The sequence below is a fragment of the Lepidochelys kempii genome, chromosome 3 (assembly GCF_965140265.1).
Source record: "Lepidochelys kempii isolate rLepKem1 chromosome 3, rLepKem1.hap2, whole genome shotgun sequence".
Taxonomy (NCBI): Eukaryota; Metazoa; Chordata; order Testudines; family Cheloniidae; genus Lepidochelys; species Lepidochelys kempii.
The window spans coordinates 146,951,096-146,971,106 of NC_133258.1; the positions used below are offsets into that span (position 1 = coordinate 146,951,096).

General features: G+C 37.3%; 1 protein-coding gene across 10 annotated transcripts in view; it reads left to right on the forward strand.

Annotated features, from left to right (window-relative positions):
* LTBP1 (latent transforming growth factor beta binding protein 1) overlaps window positions 1-20,011 on the forward strand; it is a 375,466-nt gene that overhangs the window by 159,133 nt on the left and 196,322 nt on the right. For all 10 annotated transcript variants that reach the window (XM_073338422.1, XM_073338423.1, XM_073338424.1 and 7 more), the window contains one exon: window positions 14,535-14,759. In XM_073338422.1, the coding sequence (XP_073194523.1) occupies window positions 14,535-14,759 (225 nt within the window). The remainder of the gene's footprint in view (window positions 1-14,534; window positions 14,760-20,011) is intronic.

Below are 20,011 nucleotides of genomic sequence, written 5' to 3' on the forward strand. Positions count from 1 at the left end.
CTTTTGACTCAAGAGAATGGCAAGACCAGATATCCCAACCCAGAAACTTTTCACCACACAGCTTGGTATTTGGATGGGTGTTGGATCGAGAATGTTCCTGCTCCCATAATGTGCAAGCTGTCCTTACTAATAGTAGAAAGGGCTCTAAAAGAAACTGTTATCTTGTCAAGTGGAAGCGCTTCTCTGTCTGGGCCCAGTGGCTCTGTATGTCTTTGGCACTTATACAGAAACAAAATTGCATCCTCCACCTAGCATGACCTCACATACATGGTGCATTCAAAGTCATCCCAATGGGAACGGAGTCATGCCGGTGGCAACAAGGAACTGGTACTTGGAAAAAATCAGGATTGAATCTCTGGTATCTTCACTTTTTCTCTTGTATGTGCACTAGTGACTCTTCTTATACCTGATATAAAAGATCATGAGAAGTAGGTTCCAGTCCTGCAGTCTTATCCTTCTGGGTAGCCTGCACTCTAGCAGAATTCCATTGACTTCCAGCGGGACTCGACGAAGGCAATACAATCCTTCCTTATGGATCAGATTGCAAATTTGGGGCCCTCTCTTGTAAAATTCTGTCACTGAGCCAAACACTATATGCCTTACTCATCTGAATAGCCCCAATAAATTTAGTTAAACTTCTTACATGAGTAAGGATAAAAGGACTTGAGCCAATGTGTGCTAGTTTATTTTGGTTTTTCATATGGCCCAAACCCTATCAGCTTCCTGCCTATGATTAAGACACAGATCTCGTCTGATTATTCAAAAGTAGATTGCCCCTATTTTCTAGTCTAAACCTAATTTGTTACACATATGTACATTGTTTACAGATGACTTTGATCACTGGTCTACTTTTCACCAGCTGAGAGAGAGCTTAATTATTCATGGAGATAATGATCATCCCAGAAGTTGATCCTAGTCCCATGGCTCTCTACTGAGGTTAAATGGAGTTTTAAATGTGTTTTAAATGGAGAATTTTATATTGGAGGGGGCAGGAGGGAAACTGGGATATAACATGCTTGAAGATATATTTTGGTTGTTTTTTTATTTTATTTTGGTTTTTGTTGTTGTTGTTATTGCTTCTACAGATTATTTGAACAGAGGCTGTCTCACGGCCGTGCAGTGCAGATATAATACTACATTAAGTCACATCATAGTCATTGTTTCATCTGATTTTAATGTAATAAATGCTGTGTTCTACTTTGAATGTTGAATATGGCTGATAGAGAAACTTGGAAAGGAGTAATGAAGAAGAATGTTCTTTTTCAAATGGAAATTTTATCAATAATAAAAAGGGGAACATTGGACATTTCAGGAGATTGGATAAGTTGCTCTTTGTTTTTGTTTGGTTAAATGTATTTTTTCAAGATTTGATCTAGAATGAAAATACCTCTTTACTTTTTGAAAGGATATTCTCAAAAATTTATAGTGCCCGGAAACTATAGTGCAGGGAAACTATATCTCTGCCTCTGAAAAAGCAAATAGGGAGATATTTTTATATTTAGGGAGCATGTTTTAAAGTCATTTAATTTTACAGAATAATGTAATTATTATTTACAAAATAATGATCATTATAATAGGGAAATATCTTCAGATCTTGTTCCATTAATATATTAATCCACCTCTTTTAAAAGTATTTAAATTAATTGATCAGCAAATAGACACAAATACTGAATTTTCGTAGGTGCCTCAGCACTTATTCAAATCCCTCTTGAGTGCCACAGTGTTTGTGTGTCATGTGTCACTTTGTATTTGTGAAGGAAGAAAAAGGTGACAGAAAGAGAAGTCTTGTTTGTTTGAGAAGAATTCCACTAAAGCTACTTGCAAAGCCTCAGGATTCATTACAGGCATTTTTTGAGAATTAAATCCCAGTCATCCAGATAGTCCCAGTGTAATTCCCACATGAAATTATTTACAAATCCAGGCCCCTAACAGATTCAGTGTGAATAGAGCTAGGCCAGCATACAGTGCTTTTTGAAATCCTACCCTCAAAGCCACTCCATTCTTTTCCTAAATCACCTCACATGATAGTTCTTTATTAAAGTTTCCTCAGCTCAGGAAAGTAATGAGTGAAATTGTTTGGGAGAAAAAATTAGATTGAAAAGTGTAAATGAAAATTCAGAATTCTTTGAGAAGAGTTTATTAGATGGCCAAAAAGCCATGATAACACAATCAGGAAAGAGGACAACTTCGGCTCAAAACTCATCCTGATTCAGTGGTGAGGTGAAGGCAGCAATTAGAAATAACAAAGTAATGTATATAATATATAAATGGAAAAAAGGGAAATAGATAGAATTCAATATAAATTGGAAGTTATAGCATACAGAATATTGGAAAGGGAAGCTAAACACATTAGGAAAAAATCTACATCTGGCTGGGCTAAAGACAACAAGAAGGAGTTTTTTAAGCGTATTAGGAACAAAAAAAAGTCCTGGCAATGGTGTAGACCTATTACGAGATGGAGGTGGTAAATAGTTAAGAAAGCAGAAAAAGCAGAAGTAGTCAACTATTATTTCTCTTTTGTATTTGAATGAAGCAGGATGATGTATGTGTATTGCAGGAGGACGATGACATACTTTCCAGTCCATTAGTAACTAAGGAGTAAGTTAAACAATATCTGCTAGGGATAAACATTTTATTAGTGTAGACTCGGATAATCTCCATGCAAGCTCCTAAAAGAGTTGGCTGTGGAGACCTCTGGTCTGCTGAGGTTAATTTTTAATAAATGTTAGAATACCAGGGAAATTCCAAAAGACTGGAAGAGAGGTAATATTATGCCAATATTCAGAAAGGGCAAGTGGAATGACCTGGATAACTATAGGCTAGTTAGCCTGAAATGAGCCCCAGGATAAATAATGAACAAGCTGATACGAGATTCAACTGATAGAGAGCTAATAAATAGGAATAAAATTAATAGCAGTCAACATAGTTTTAGGGAAAATAGGTCTTTTCAAACAAACCTGATTTCATTCTTTGATGAAATTACAAGTTTGGTTGACAAAGGTAATTGCATAGATGTAATATACTTAAATTTTTGTAAAGTTTTTTTCTTAGTACCACACAACATTCTGATTCAAAAGTTATCAGTGGAACACATGTTAAATGGGTTAAGAACTGGCTAACTGACGGATCACAAAAAGTAGTTGTCAGTGGGGACTCATCATCAACTAGGGACTAATGGACTGGAAGGTACTTCATCATTCCCATGTTCCAAGTGGGGTTCTGCATGGATTATTACTAGCCCTGATACTATTCAACATTTACGTCAATGATCTGGAGTTAAGTATAAAATCAGTGCTGAAAAAATTTTCAGATGACACAAAGATTGGTGGAATGGTAAATAATGATGAGGACATGTCAGTCATACAGGATGATCTGGGTCACTGGAAAACAGGGATGCTGGAACAATTTGTATAATGGCGGTGCTGAGAGTCACTGAACCAAACTGTAAACCCTGTATACGATGGAAGCCACTTCAAGCCATGGGGTCCTGCAACACACACACACACCCCGCACCCCTAGTTACAGCACCTATGCTGGAAAAGCTGAGCCCATTCAAACAAAATGCATTGAATACAGCCAAACACAAAGTTACATCTCTAGAAACAAGGAACTCAGGGCATATCTACAGAATGAGGGACTGTATCCTGGGAAGCAGTGACTGAAAAGGATTTAGCGGTCATAGTGGACAAGCAACTCAACAGTAGCTCCCAGTGTGATGCAGTGGCAAAAAAGGCTAAGGTAATACTTGGATGTATAAATCGGGATGTGGTGAGTAAAAGTAGGGAGGAGATTTTACCTCCATCTATGGCATCGGGGAGACCAATACTGGAATATGACATACAGTTCTGGTGTCCACATTTTAAAAAAGATGTTGAAAAATTGGAAAGGGAGAAGAAAAGAGCCAAAACATTTATTTGTGAGCTGGAGAAGATGCCTCATAGTGACAGCCTTAAAGAACTCAATCTGTTTATCTTATCAAAAAGAAGATTGAGAGGTGATTTGATTACAGTGTCTAAGTACTTTCACAGGGGGGAAATCCCAGGTACTAAAGGGCTCTTTAATTTAGTGGAGAGAAGCATGACAAGAACCAATGACTACTGGAAGATAAGCCAAATTCAAATTAGAAATAAGGCAAACATTTTTAACAATGAGGGTGAATACTCATGGAACAGACTACCAAAGGAAGTGATGGATTCTCCATCACTTGATGTCTTCAAATCAAGATTGGATACTTTTCTGGAAGATATACTTTAGTCAGGTACAAGTTACTGGGCTTGCTGTAGGGGTATCTGGGTGAAATTTAATGGCCTGTGATATACAGAAGGTCAGACTAGATGACATAATGGTTTCTTCTGGCCTTAAACTCTATTAATCTATGAAAATTCAACCAAATGTCATTGATTTAGATTTTTAAAATGTAGCTCTCAAAGCTTGAGGTGCATGTTCAAATTAATTTTAAAATACATACAAAATTTCTGGTTGACTTTCTGACTACCTTAATTATCTTTTCCAATTTAGTGGCCCAAAAGTTTCCCCTCAATCCGCCCAACACCATTCAGCACACTTGTTAGAGAGAGCCTGGGAAAATAATTCTTAGTGTGTTCTGAAAGTCAGCAAACAGAGACTCTGCTGTACCATTAGTGGGTTAGAATGCCAAAGCCTCAGACCCTTCTCTGGTAACTTGCTTTCTCTACCCTGCTCACATATAAATCTGGGAGCTATTAGTTCATGTGCCTTATCTCGCCTTAACCACCACAATATGACATAAGGAGAGAAGCAATTTCTATGGCAATCTACAATCTCCCTAAAACAATCCTTTCACTGAAGCCCAAAATCCCTGTCAAATTGTAAAGTTCAAGGTGTTCTTTGGGGCAAAATCGCAGGTTCCACTCTTTGAGCTCCATGTTCACCTCTCAGTCATTAACAGAAACACGCTTGTATAAGGGGGAGTTCTGCATCTGTGGCATATTTCCGCCTTCCCTCAGCGCTGAAGTTTCAGGTCTTTAGAGGTGCTGGGAAAGGGAAAGAGGTAGCCCTCCTAAATTCTCCCCAACAGCGTCCTTGAGCCCAGCTGTAGAAAAGAAAATAGTGAAACGCTTTCTGAAAATATACATGGTTGCAATTGTAATAAGGCAGAGTTAAGGTTATGCTGGTTGTTTAAATATGAGTCAGTACCTTGTTTGGGAAATTTAGCCTTAGCGCTGCATGTCATGCATATCTAACATTTTGTTGCTTTTTTAACACTAACAGTCTTGAAGTATAATGTCTACACATTTATCTTCACCTTTAGAGGGGTTTGAGTGTGTGTTGGGGGGAACTAATAAGTGATACCACTCCTGATTGATGTAACCATCTTTCTTTTTTCCTATTTCCAGGCAAAATTTAGAAAATAATTATTTTATCTGTTTAAAATAATAACTTTCAAATGCCCAAAAAAGGTCTTTATACTGTAAAAAAATGATAAACTTGTTTCAGCACTACTCTTTGTGGTTAATTCTCTTGCTTTTTGCTCTGCTGTTTTCTCTCTTAAAGCATGCATAATCATGACAGGACTGGTACCACAAAGCTGCTTGTATTTGGCAATAATTTGTTTTCCTTATCTGGATAAAACACAATACTGTGACATCAATGTTTACCCATTTGGGACTGGGATTGTTACTTTGTCAAACTGGTAATAAACATTGTTTAAATATGATGAAACGAATCATCCCCTGATATAAATTGGCAAAGCTCCAGTGAAGATGTGCTGATTTACGCTAGCTGAGAATCTGGCCCAATATCTATCCTCTTGTCCTTATCATATCAGCAGATTTAAAGTAGATTTCTTGTCTGAGTTTAGTCTGTGGCCCAAGAAAATGTTGCGGTAGACTTTGTCCCTACTGGAAACATCTAAAGTACCTTCATTAACACATCATCCTAGTTTTAAGGATATCTCTAATAGCAAATCATGGTGTTCAATGTTTATATTCTCCCTTGAACAGCTTCTTGTTATAATTTGTGTGATCCTTCTGTCAGGTGGTTAGTGGAAGCAAAACGGGCTGGGTTCAGTAAATGTAGGGTCCCTCTTCAGCAATAATGTAACTGGTTTGAGCCGCCAACCCAGAAACCAGGGAAAACTAAATGCACCCTCTTGGGGTACAGACAGAACTTCCCCACTTGCAAGCACTCTGAGAGGAGACAAATAAGGAAATCTTTATTAGTGGAAAGGGAACATAGTCATTAACTTGAGAAAACACAGAAACCGAATATATAAGTGAATAAAGAGTAAAATGCTCCTTTCCAGTAACTTTGGCAGTAGTCCATCTAATTCCTTTCCCACCTGCCAGTGAGAATGTCCCACAACAAATAGTCCATTGACTGCACCACTTCCCTCATCCACCAAACCCCACTCACTGTTTGGATCAGCGAGTAGCAGTAGTCTGAACTGTAGGTAGATAGCCTATGCAAACAAAGCTGTCTATTGCAGCACTTTTCCCTTTTCACCAATAGATGCGATACAGTTTTTTTCCTCCTTTGGTGCTTCTGGCCATTGGGCTTACATTTGGAAAAAATGTTTACTTCCAAGAATAATATTTGTTATATATTCACCTTTAAAAAATAACCATCTAGGTACTGCATTAAAACGTCTCTCAGAAAAAGAGTTTTGTCTATGGGTATGTTTTCACAGTAATCAGAAACACAGTTGCAGCACGTGTAAACGTACCCGAAGCAGCTCAAGTAACAATAGCAGAGAAGCCACAGCAGCACAGACTTCAGCACAGGTTAGCCACTCTTGAATACATGCCTAGGATTCCAGGCAAGCTTGTACAGACTATGCTGAAGTCCCTGCTGCCATGACTTCACTGCTATTGTTGTTTGATCTAGCTAGATCAAAGCTAAATTGTGTATATCTTCACATGCTGCAATCACACCTCTGATTGCTGCGTAGACTTACCATTTGTATCAATTTGGGGATGAATACATGGGTGAGTCTAGAGATTAAAGTACCATTAAATTGGTGCAATTTACTATTCTTTCTGTTCTCCCGTCTCCATACTTAGACTCTATTAGACTAACCTAGATTCATTCCCACTCAGCCTGTAACAACCTCTACCTCCTTACCCATCACTTCTGAATTTGAGCCATGAGTCTAAGTATAAAGAAATCGAATATGGTGTAATTCGGCCTTTTGAGGGGTCAGAAGAGAGGAGTGTAGCAAGAAAAACAATAAACAGGGGAGTACAGGAATGTGAAATTTGATGTATAACACCACCTACTTTAATTTAAACACCAAGGAGCCAGAAAGTATAAATTACACCTAGTTAGACTACCTTGTAATCAGAAAATGGGAATAAGTTTTGAATATAAAGGAACACTGAACCACCATACACATCACCTCTGACTTTGGTCTTTTGTCTAAAAATGTATGGTATGTAAAGAATTTGAGTTAGGGGAACTTAGTGTACACTGATTTGTCACTCCTGTTACAACAAGCTTCTCTTCCAGTCTATGACAAATTGCATTCATTGTATTTCTGTACTACTCCCTGTGCTTTTTAAGTGCTTAACAAATTTTCCTAACACAGGAGAAAGAATTACAAGCCTCCATCTCTGCATATATATTAGTGCTGGACAATTTGGAACCCTCAGAAAAAAATCTGCTAGTTTCTGATACATCCAATGGAAATACTATTTTTAATTAAAAGTATTGCAGTTTTCTTGAGAGAGCCGGCCCTCTCATTTTATGCAAAGGACTTGGGATTAAGTACTTTTATAGGTGACTAAATTTGAGTGGTTGTTAACGTGTAAAAAGAAAAGGCAAAGATTAATGGGGAAATGCAGGGTATTACCTTATATGTTTATTTGGAAAGGGACCCAAGGGGATGGGAAACTTTTTGACAGCCATCTTCAGTGAATTCTTTGTTACAGGCAAGGAGTTTCCATCCATGCTTAGGGCTTGATTAGATAAGTATGGGCTATTTTCTGAGGATTAGGAGGAATTAGGTCCCAATAATTTGGTTTGTTGCACATTATTTTGATTGGATTAAAGATTTCGAAGTTGACTGCAGTATTAAGTTTACTTGGAACTATTTAGAGGAGTTTAGAGTCATGAAAACAAATTAGATGATGTAATTGAAGTGACAAACTAGGTCTCAATTGTTTCATACCCTCTGTGCTCATGATTCCAGCCCCTCTGCTTTGCAAATTATGCCCACAGCAACTTTACCGGGATTTGTCTTGCAAATACTAAAGATCTCCCAGGCCAGGTTTCTCTTTCTGCCACTTGTCCTGGCTCAATGAGACACAAGTTGGAAGGGTCTCACCAAATCTTCTATGACTGGCTGATTTTGAACTGTGATTGCCCAGCCAGAGCATTTAGTAGCACTCACAGAAATCAAAGCCAATTACCACTAGAGGACCAGGAGAGTATTTGTAATGTTTGCCTATTCCCAAACCAGTTTTAAATTAAACCTGGTACCTTTTAAAGTGATAGATTCATTTATGAATCAAGCACAAATCTTGATTTGCTCCATCCCATAGTGATGGATCATTAATAGATGTTGGACAGTTTTGGCACCTAACTTGGTAAGTGTATTTTGAAACAGGTAGTTTATTTTGCAAATTAGTCTCTTTCTCTCTTCTTTTCCCCCTTGCTTGTGGGTTATCTGTCACCAGACTGAAATTTCTTCTCTGTTATTTTATACCCCTATTTCTCCACATTGTTATTACTAGACTATAAATAGCTAGGTGATTCCATTATTACAGTGAAGATTTTCCTTTCCTTCAAATACAGTTATAACAATGAGCCCAGGGATAAACAGGTTATAGTTTCAAGAGGTCCTTTGTCTGGATGTTGCTCATCAGTGATTATGCAAAAAACTCAATGTTCTGTTTAAGTTCCTTAAGCTTAATGGCAAAATAAAACTAAAAAAGTGTTTGACCAGAACGTGAGCTGTTCAAACAAATACTGGCTTCAAAATCAGTTTATATTTGCAGAGGTCTCTTCCCCAGGGCGCTTTGCTCTTTATTAACCTGTATTTCCCAGATGGTTGAAAAAGAAGAGGCCAGAGTAGCCGTTTCCTTTCTGCTCCCTCAAAGTACCTCCTGTCCTTTTGAGTCCTCTTTATCCACATGATAATCCTGTAATTCCAACTCTGCAGAAATTACAGCAGCACTGAGCACCCTATTCACAAAAAACAATTAATTAACCAAGTGAAGTATGTTAACAATTAATTAACCAAGTGAAATTATACAACCAGTGTTTTACTTTAACATATTTCACTCTACAGATTGCTTGCAAAATTTTGGATTGCTCATAATGAGTATTTCTTTGAGAATTCTGTATTTACCATTTGAAATTTAAGCTGTTTTTATAGTACCCACAAGTTGTTCGGTGTTTTTCTATGAGGAGCATAACCATTACAATTTTATTGTAGATGCAAATGCTAATGATTAAGAATTCAGTTTTCACAAACTGAACCAGGTCCTCAGCAGATGTAAATCAACACAGCTGCACTAAAGTTAATACAGCTACAGTGATATTCACCTGCTCAGAATCTGGTTCCATCATAATTTTTAAATTTCTAAGCATTATTGATAGTGCCGTAAATCTGGGTAAATAAAACAAATCAAGAAATAAATAGTAAACATTCTGCAATATTTGCCTCCTAGGGCTTGCGTACATAGCTAGTTAGGGTATGGCAAGCTGGGGTGTGAATATACAGTGCACTAGCCTGCCCTGCGCTAACTGATCAGGTGGACCCTGCTACTGTGCACTTAAGAACTTTTAGTTCATGGTGCCAGGGCCCACGTGGCCAGTTAATGTGTGGCATGCTAATCCGCAGTACATTTGTACCTCGACGTGTTACGCGCTTACTAGCTATGTAGACAAGCCCTTATTTGCTGTTTCAGCAACATTCTTGCCAGCAAGCTTGCTTGCTATAATATTCACAGAAAAAGAACATGAAAGGAGTAAGAATACAGTCTAACTTGTTTTAAATATTCAAACAAATCTTCGCAAATAAATTTTCTGAGTATGTATCCAAATCTATCCAGTAGGTTGGAAGTTTGCAAGCCAGCAATTCTAGCACAGCCCTCTGATGGAAAAAACGACCTTTCTGCTCACCCGTTATTTTCTCAACTGACCACCTTCTAGAGAGAAGAGAAACAAATTAAAAACTCTCAGGTTGCTTACCTTCCTGCACTCATTCCCATCAAGGAGAGCACAGAGAAGAAAAATATTCTAAGAGGCTTTATGCCAGTTTCCCTGGATCACTTTTATATAATGGATCTCCTACCTGATTCTGGGAAATAAATCTTCATACCTCCCAGTGAAGTCAATGGCAGCTATGGGTTCTCAGCACCTCTCCAGACCAGGCCTTAGGTTTGTACATGAGTTGGATTTGATTTCCCATGAGAGAGACTCAGAATTCTGAATGGGACGTTTGTGGTTTTATAGAAATTCCAGAGTTGGGATGGTCTAGACACTTTCAGGTTCGGGACAAAATTTCTAAAAACAGGTGCCCAAACTTAGGCTCTGAAGCCTCTATTTAGCCACCTAAATAGTTGGTGTGATTTTCAAAACTACTGAGCAACCAGGTCTCACTGCCATCAATTATGTAAGTGGAGTTTGGGTTAATTATAGATTCATAGATACTAAGGTCAGAAGGGACCATTATGATCATCTAGTCTGACCTCCTGCACAACGCAGGCCACAGAATTTCACCTACCCACTCCTGCGAAAAACCTCTCACCTATGTCTGAGCTATTGAAGTCCTCAAATCGTGGTTTAAAGATTTCAAGGAGCAGAGAATCCTCCAGCAAGTGACCTGTGCCCCATGCTACAGAGGAAGGCGAAAAACCTCCAGGGCCTCTTCGAATCTGCCCTGGAGGAAAATTCCTTCCGGACCCCAAATATGGCGATCAGCTAAACCCTGAACATGCGGGCAAGATTCACCTGCCAGATACTACAGAAAATTCTTTCCTGGGTAACTCAGATCCCACCCCATCTAACATCCCATCACAGGCCATTAAGCCTATTTACCTTGCATATTTAATTACCAAAACCATGTTATCCCATCATACCATCTCCTCCATAAACTTATCGAGTTTAATCTTAAAGCCAGACAGATCTTTTGCCCCCACTGCTTCCCTTGGAAGGCTATTCCAAAACTTCACTCCTCTGATGGTTAGAAACCTTCGTTTAATTTCAAGTCTAAACTTCCTGGTGGCCAGTTTATATCCATTTGTTCTTGTGTCCACATTGGTACTGAGCTTAACTAATTCCTCTCCCTCTCCGGTATTTATCCCTCTGATATATTTATAGAGAGCAATCATATCTCCCCTCAACCTTCTTTTAGTTAGGCTAAACAAACCAAGCTCCTTGAGTCTCCTTTCATAAGACAAGTTTTCCATTCCTCGGATCATCCTAGTAGCCCTTCTCTGTACCTGTTCCAGTTTGAATTCATCCTTCTTAAACATGGGAGACCAGAACTGCACACAGTATTCCAGGTGAGGTCTCACCAGTGCCTTGTATAACGATACTAAAAACCTCCTTATCCCTACTGGAAATACCTCTCCTGATGCATCCCAAGACCGCATTAGCTTTTTTCACAGCCATATCACATTGGCGGCCCATAATCATCCTATGATCAACCAATACTCCAAGGTCCTTCTCCTCCTCCGTTACTTCTAATTGATGCGTCCCGAGCTTATAACTAAAATTCTTGTTATTAATCCCTAAATGCATAACCTTACACTTCTCTCTATTAAATTTCATCCTATTACTATTACTCCAGTTTACAAGTTCATCCAGATCCTCCTGTATGATATCCCGGTCCTTCTCTAAATTGGCAATACCTCCCAGCTTTGTATTATCCACAAACTTTATTATGAACCCCAGCAACACAATTATGCTGAATATATTAATCCACATTACTTTAAAGTTGAAATATGGTAATAAAAGTATCTGTATCCTACCTTTGAGAGGGTATTTTTATGATTATTGATTATACTTGATTATTGTCCTGAGTATCCTGCATTTTGTTTTAACTGATGTTGTCTTGCACCGTTCATTCTTTAGCCTGATTTGGAAATATCATTTTGTGAATACCAAGAAAAGGAAAATAGAAGTTGTTAGATGAATTTATTGCAATATGACAATGCTGCTTGTAACCTTAGTACTTTAGTTTGCCTTTTAAAAGCCTATGTAAGTGGAGGAACCCAACAATTTAAGATGTGAGTGTGAGTCCAGAATCGGCTCTCCGTTACACTAATCTCAATCTAGAATAGCTCAATTGACTTCAGAGGAGTTATCATAGATTTACTCTGGTTTAACTGAAAGCTGAATTTGCCCCATTATTTCATTACGTAAAGAGACAGAACTGACAAGAATGACAGGTTTCTTATGGCTTAGGAGCTCCTCAGAGAGAATACCAGTTCTCACTTTCTAGTTTCCCAGAATGCCTCTCTGCTGATGCAGCCTTACAGAGAATTGTATTTGGAATTTTTCACTGTACTCCCTTGTGATCTAAAACCAATATCACATTAACATTGCACACACTGCTTCATTGTTGCAAAATATTTTCAGAACAGTTATTACTTATGCAAGAACTCAAACATGTTTCTATTTTAGGCCCCAATCCTGCAAAGGGATCAGAACATACAGAAACCTGGGGTCCCTCTGATGTCATGCTATTGCACTAGAAGTGTTAATTTTTGGCTGCTCACAGAGAAGCTGATTTTTTTAAGAAATGCCGAAAACCTTTAAGAGGAAAAGCCTTTTTTTTTTTTTTTTTTTCCAAATTAGAGACAGTTTTGTGTGTTTCAGTCACTGCTCAAATCAGAAACATTTCTCCTTTCTTCGAAATGACTACTTTTTCTGTAAAGAGAGCTGTTTTTTCCAGCTAAACCACAACAGCAGTTCACTGGTACACACCATAAGGCATGGGTTAAAGCAATCAGTATTCTGAAAGCTGCTAGATCTTTTTATGCTCATTTATAGTGCTACAGTTTTAGTCCTTTTATAATCAGTTCCTATAAAATGAAAACGAGATAAGCAGACAACAGTTATTAAAAATATATTTGTATACTAGAATGGAAAAACATTTTAGGTCGTTTATGTTTGTATGTAGATATAGTAATACCTATCTAATGATTAGACAAACAAGTTTCAAACCCTGTCAATATTATGTGGTTATACTTCCGCTAAGAGCCAATCCAATTGCTTATTTTTCCAGTGCTTTTTATACTCCAAATGAATTACGCAGCTCAGTTGGAACTCCTGAGACTTCTAAAATCGCCTGCTTTGTCTTGTTACAACACACAACATGCACATTCTTTTTCCGATACTGGCCTTTTATAGTAGCTGTAAGATAGCAATATGCAGTGGTTGTCAAAAGATTACACCACTTGGATTAGTAGGGACAATGTACACATACAACTTGCCACTTTCTGTAGCTTCCAAATTACCTTGTAATTCAATACAATCAAACAGTATAAGTCTAACAAAATATCAAGTTGTAAAAAGAAAAATTATGGCTTACAAGTGAATGCTATATTATCTCTCCAAGAATCTTATACTTATGTAAAAAGAATAACACAAATGGCTTTAGCTTATTGTGAGCAACATCATTTTGTATTTTCTGCTTGATTTAGTTTCTGAAAGTTTTTACAATACAGCTAAACTATAGTAGATTCTAAAACATTCTGCTCTATTTTTAGAATGGAATGAACCTCAGATATAAAAGACCATTTATTGTTAAATATTCACTTTTATGGCTTGGAGATTTAATTTTGCACTTAATATTCGTATTTTCTATGTTTGATAATTTCTGATAAATTATATAGACATGAAAGTACAAGTTGGCACAGAAATAATCAGCCATAGGTAGGTGTTTATGTAGGTGCTAAAATATTTTTATAACGTGGAACTTATGTTTCTGAGATTATTGGAATAAAACTAGTTGGCATTTTAATTATCCTAATGGATAGTTATAAATATTGGCTCATGTCAGAAAAAAATACATATATAAAGCTACCCTGAATAGGAGACAAATTTTCAAAGAACAACCAGAGCACTGAGGGAAATGAGAAATTCACCCCCAGCATTGTCTGATCTGACAGGGTTTTATCCCTTTCTCCAAAGGGGACACAGGCCTCAGGGTTTTCAGAAAGAGCTAGATTTTCCAGGAAGTAGTACCCACACACAGGGGTTTACACAAGGGATGCTTCTAAACATAGCATTCTTTTTGTCATATGGTGAAATATAATCAAGTAGGGAAGAAATACACACACTGTGCTTGATGTGAAGCGAGCCAAACACGTGAACTACACAGAGGTAATAAGCAGGGTGCTTGGCCGTGCCACTAAGCACGTAAAAACCTGTCTCAAATGGACAGCATTCCACAAATGTCAGAAGAAGGAAGGCCCAGATCTCTCCCTTCTCTACTGCTATGAGTAGCACCATGATGTATATTCAGATAATGCTAAAAAAATAATGGCAGCTGAAGAGAAATTAACAACATCTCTGTATTTTTCTGGTTTTTTGCCTTTCAGTTATTTGTCATCTTCCGTGCATGAATGGTGGCCAGTGCAGTTCTAGAGATAAATGCCAGTGCCCTCCTAATTATACTGGTAAACTCTGTCAAATCCCAGCGAAGAATGCCAATACTCCAAAACTTTACCATCAACCACAGCAGGCAAGCAAGACCATTGGATCACATGTCATCCACTCTACGCATACTTTACCACTGACTATGCCTGGACAGCAAGGAGTAAAAGGTAACTTTTTTCCTCTCATGGATGCTTTTCCCTTTGGAGCTAGTTTTACTTTCGAATTGTGGCTATCAGACCAGTAATGATAATGAAATCTGTCTACACAGTTTGAATCTAGATACCACAGCTTGACTCCAGAGCCTACCCGAATGATTGGAAGTTATTTTCCTTAGATGGTTGGAATAATAAGAAACACAATATTATTGAAATGAGTTTGATAAGGTAATTTTACTTTAATTCATGGTAGAATTTAGTCCAGATCACAGAATTAAAAAGGGTGCCACGTTCTTTGGTATAACAAAGTTCCCTCTTATCAGATGCATAGCCAGATTTCACATGGGGAAGGACAGAAGACACTGTTCCAGAACGCAGTCTGTAATTTACCTGTGACTGTTAAAATGGCAAGCTATTAAGTTCCCACTAGTGTGGGTCAGAGTGTGGTTGCCTTCCAACATAATTAACTTGATTTTAAAATGAAAATAGAATTCATGTTTACCCTTACAATTTGCCTCTCATTCTCAGTGAACTGTTGTATGCAGAGGTTTGTTTTTTGTTTGTGATCCTTTTAACTTACAGAGACCAGCATATGGAACATAAATATCCCTTCAGGAGTTAGAGAGTATTTCAGTTAAATACAACAATATTTCCAGTAAGGTTGATGAAATCACAGATAAGGTGCTACTGCTATCTAAACACTGAAAAGTATTTATTTAAAAACAAGAAGAATCTGAGAAGAAAATCAGTAATCTTGCCCTAACTAAGAGATCAGACTCACTTTCTAACTAGCCTGCTAACTACAACTGACATGTTGAAGATGCTTGACATTGTTTGATAAAAAATGAACTCAAAGGATTATTTATCAGTCTGTTTCATCCATGTTTGTTTCTGTTTTTGTGGAGAGTCCCACAATTAAATTCCACAGTTCAGTAATTTAACACTAATTTTTTGTTTATTTGAATAACCAACCTGATTTTGACTGTAGTTGGTAATATACAGCCAACTTTTCCATGTGGTTGCAACTGAATTCATACATTTTAAAAATAATTTTCTGTTGGGATTAGATGTTCACAGTTACTTTCTGAATCGCTTTGCTAAAAACAAACCCAGGTTAATTGTATCTTTATGGCAGGCATAATCTAACTTAACTCTATTATCGAAACAGGCAATAGCTGTGTAAGAAATACAAGTAGGCATCTACTAGGAAACATTAGAATTAGAAGTTTCTCTTAAGCTCCATCTCCATTTTTCAGTAAATCAGACTCTGCGAGACTGCTACCCAATCTATTGGAAAACAGGTTATTTTACCAGTGTGGAAATTCTAGACCTTATCTTGTGCTACCAAAATTACTTTGAACTTTTCTTGTAAACAAGAGGATCAAACTGCCATATACTTAATGTGACTGAGGCTTATTACTGTGAGCATTCCATTAGAGGTTAAGATATCCTGTATGAAATGGTGACCCATAAAGAAAAATAGCTCTTTTTATGTTTGGCCATAGTCATCCTTCAGATTTAATGTACAAGTCACTAGCTTGAAAAGTACAGCAAATTTCTTACTCGTGATGAATTTTCCTACCCCTTTGGAAGGAAGCTCCCCATCAAGGTCATCACCAGTCGCATTGCCTTTGCCTGCCATTTCCATGTCCAAGTGAGGACATCGACCAATGGGGAGAGGAATGCTCCTTTTCTGGATAAGAGGATGAAAATATATCATCCGTAAGAGATTGGCAGAAAGCAAAGTTTAAGACTGCAGCTAGACAGGAATCGAAGACCTGGAGACAGAGGGTCTTGGGGATAAACATTACCTGGGAGGAAGCACTTTCATCTTGATTTGTCACAGTCTTGAATTGGCTGAACATCCCTAGCAGAGCTAGATGGACTTATAGAAGCCAGCAAGGCACCTAAGTCAACATCTGCCTGCTGAGAACTATTGAGTCAGAAAGAAACCACAATACTAGCCTGAAAGGAGTGTTCACTCGCAATGTATTCATGTAAGTGAACCAGTTTTGTTTGCCAGAAATAGCCATGTTGTGTTGTCTTCCTTATGTAGTGCAAAATGATATTAAAATAATTAGAGCATGGGTTGTAGCCCACGAAAGCTTATGCTCTAATAAATTTGTTAGTCTCTAAGGTGCCACAAGTACTCCTGTTCCTTTTGCGGATACAGACTAACACGGCTGCTACTCTGAAACCTGTTATTAAAATAATTGTATCAATTCCTAGTCAAAAGATTTTTCTTCTGGCAACATTTTCCCCTTTCCCTGTGTGCCTTGACTACAACAGACCTCTTATGGCATTAAGAAGTTATGACTATCTGTTACCAAGTGGGGAATTAAAAACCAGTAAAGCCATGGAGGCATACTTGCTGGGTTCCCATCAGGGTGGATTTGATTTAAATTACTAGTCAGGAAGACTTGATTTAATAATGGATTTCTACATAAAAGTGCATTCTTGTTGGTTATTACCAACCTGAAGATCCTGCGTGTTCAGACATGTTCCTTTCATCATAATCAACGCAGCTTCCTCCTGAGAAGGAACACTTCTCGTGATGATGTTACATTCGGGCAACCAGGCCTTACATTTCTTTGTTGCACTGTTTGCATTTTGCACGCATGCTTGTCTTACCCACACGTAGACGAACTTCATTAAAATATTCCCAAACTGGGTCTCTTTTACGGCCTGCTGCCATTATAGATTTTCCCTTCTAGTGAGAGAATGGTATGGTAGATCTCAAATCAATGAAGGCTACACTCAGAAAGACCTCAAGACTTCTGGAATATGCTGCTCAAACAGTTTCACTTTTGTTTCTACTGCCTGTCCCTCCCTTCTCACATTTATCTCCAGACTTATTCTCCTTGTCCATATCTATCCCGCCCCCAACAATCTTCTATTCATTGAACTTTTTGAAACTTTGCACTTTTAGAGAGAGGTAAGGGATTGACTCTGTATACACAAATTTGCAGAGAGACAATATGGTTGAGGTCTGTTATTTTTCACCTCTCTATTATTTATTTATTTTAAAACATTTTTGCTATTAACAAGCATGTTGTCTCTGGAAACACAAATCCACAGTTTGAGAACTGCAAAACTAAGCATCTCTGATAGTATCTTCTAGACTGAGCCCTGAGTCCCATTGGGTAGATAGAAAGATTAACCTAAATAATCTATCCAGAAGCCCCTGGATCCCCATAAGATTGGGTTCCTAATCCATGAACTATTGGAACTCATTTATAAAACTTTTCCTAAACATTACATGAATATATTGTCTCATACTATAGAATTAGAATTTATAATCCCTATTCCATGATGAGATATCTTTGAGCTATAATGTATCTTAATTAAAACTATCTTTAGATAGGTTTTTTTCCTCAAAAAGCATTTTATCAAAAAATCCAATTTAAATTTAAAAAAATCTGATTTTTTTTTTAATCACTGATTTTTATCCACCCTGGTTCCCATCAGCTAATTCCTGGGAACTCTGCCTACCCTAAAGCTGTGGCTTCTCAGACTTAAAAAGAAAGCAGTGCAATAACTGAAACTACAAGGCTGCTTCTTTTAAGTAAGATAGACTGGTTACACTGAAAATGCCTGTCATAGGGTACTCTAGAGAAAAAGAGGTGGAAAAGCAAACATAATTTCATTTAAAAAAAAAACAAAAACCCAGACTAAACTAACTAAGCCTTGTGGGAATTAAAGAGTTTTAGCAAAGACACATTTAACCATCAAGAAGAGCTGCTGCATCTGCTGGAGACAGGAAAACAGCTAAGTAGGATCAGCTAACATCGTTTGTAGAGACAGCAGTGTTACAAGACTTTTGCGTGCTCTTGACTCCTTGTCTGGCTGGCCTTAGGAGTGCATTAGAGGAAAGTCATTTAACAGATGCTGAAAATATCATCCCAGATACAAAGACTAAATATTGAATTCTAATTGTACTATGGCAACTTAAAAAGTAAGTGTGTTTTTTTCCAAATTTTGTGTTGAACTGCATGTATCCAATGCTTTTATTTAATAACCCAAATGGACATAAGGCTCATAAACAGTCCTGAAATTGTTTTCTTGGAAACACAAAATTTAGAGGTGAGAAAATACTTAATACCTACCTACAACATAACTATATTTCATTTGAGAATATTGTTTATACTTTCCAGCTTTCCTGTGTATAATACATGAGAACTGTTTTACTTTACACTATATTGTATCCAGTCTTCAGTAGGTCATTCACCACAACATTCATTCACCACAACATTTAGCCTATCATCACCAGTGGTTGCAGGGTTTAGCATGGGTGGCACACAGAGATGGTTATTTCTTCTTCTCCTTCTCTTCCCCATGGAAAACTTTAGAGTTTTGCAAGAGAGAGTATCCCTCCCCTCATTAGGCTAAGCCCCTTTGATGCTCCTAAGTAATTGTAAGAGTATTCACCTTCTTTGATTTTTAACTTGTAAAATGTAAGGAGATGAGTCTATTCTTAGAGAGTTACTCTAACTGTGAATTCTTAAAGTGGATTTAAGATTGGATTTAAAGGTACACCAAGATTTTATAAAAATAATATTTAAAATAGGTTAAGAACCCAAATCAATAATGGGTTTGGGATTGTGAGACTGGTTTAATATCCATGTAATTCCATTGATTTTAACAGAGTTACTCTTGGTTCACATTGGAATAAGTGAGTGGAAATTCTGAACCTATGTGCACAGACTTAAAACTACAACTCCATTCAAAAACCAAGTATTTGAAAAGTAGTCCCTCCTTATTTGACATATCCTTAATTCAGAGTTCAATGAAGGGAGTGGTTTTTTTTTAGATATTTGGGAGGTCATCAATGGTTTCATGGGCAAATTCAGGACTTGGCTAGTATACCAAGATGAAATGATGAACTCTGAAGCTTTCTCTATGTTCCAAAGAGAGAGAATGGATTTAAAAAATAGAACAAAATTTACTATGTATCCAAAAATAACATCGTAGAGTTTGAATTCTGGGACTTAGAATGGGAATTTTTTTTACACAGTCTGACCACAAATATTAATGTCACACCAGCCAGCTGGACACCTACCTTACACTGTAGTTTTTAATATTGTTTTCTATAGAGTCTTACTTTTCTGTACAAAGAGTTTGAATTCTCTTCCATTCTAAACCACACACTCTACATTTTAACTTTTTTCTATATTTCGGCTTTATGTATATTTTTTTTCATTTTTTTGGATGTCATATATAAATTTGAATTAAAACATTAATACTAAAGAACTGTTGAAGATGTT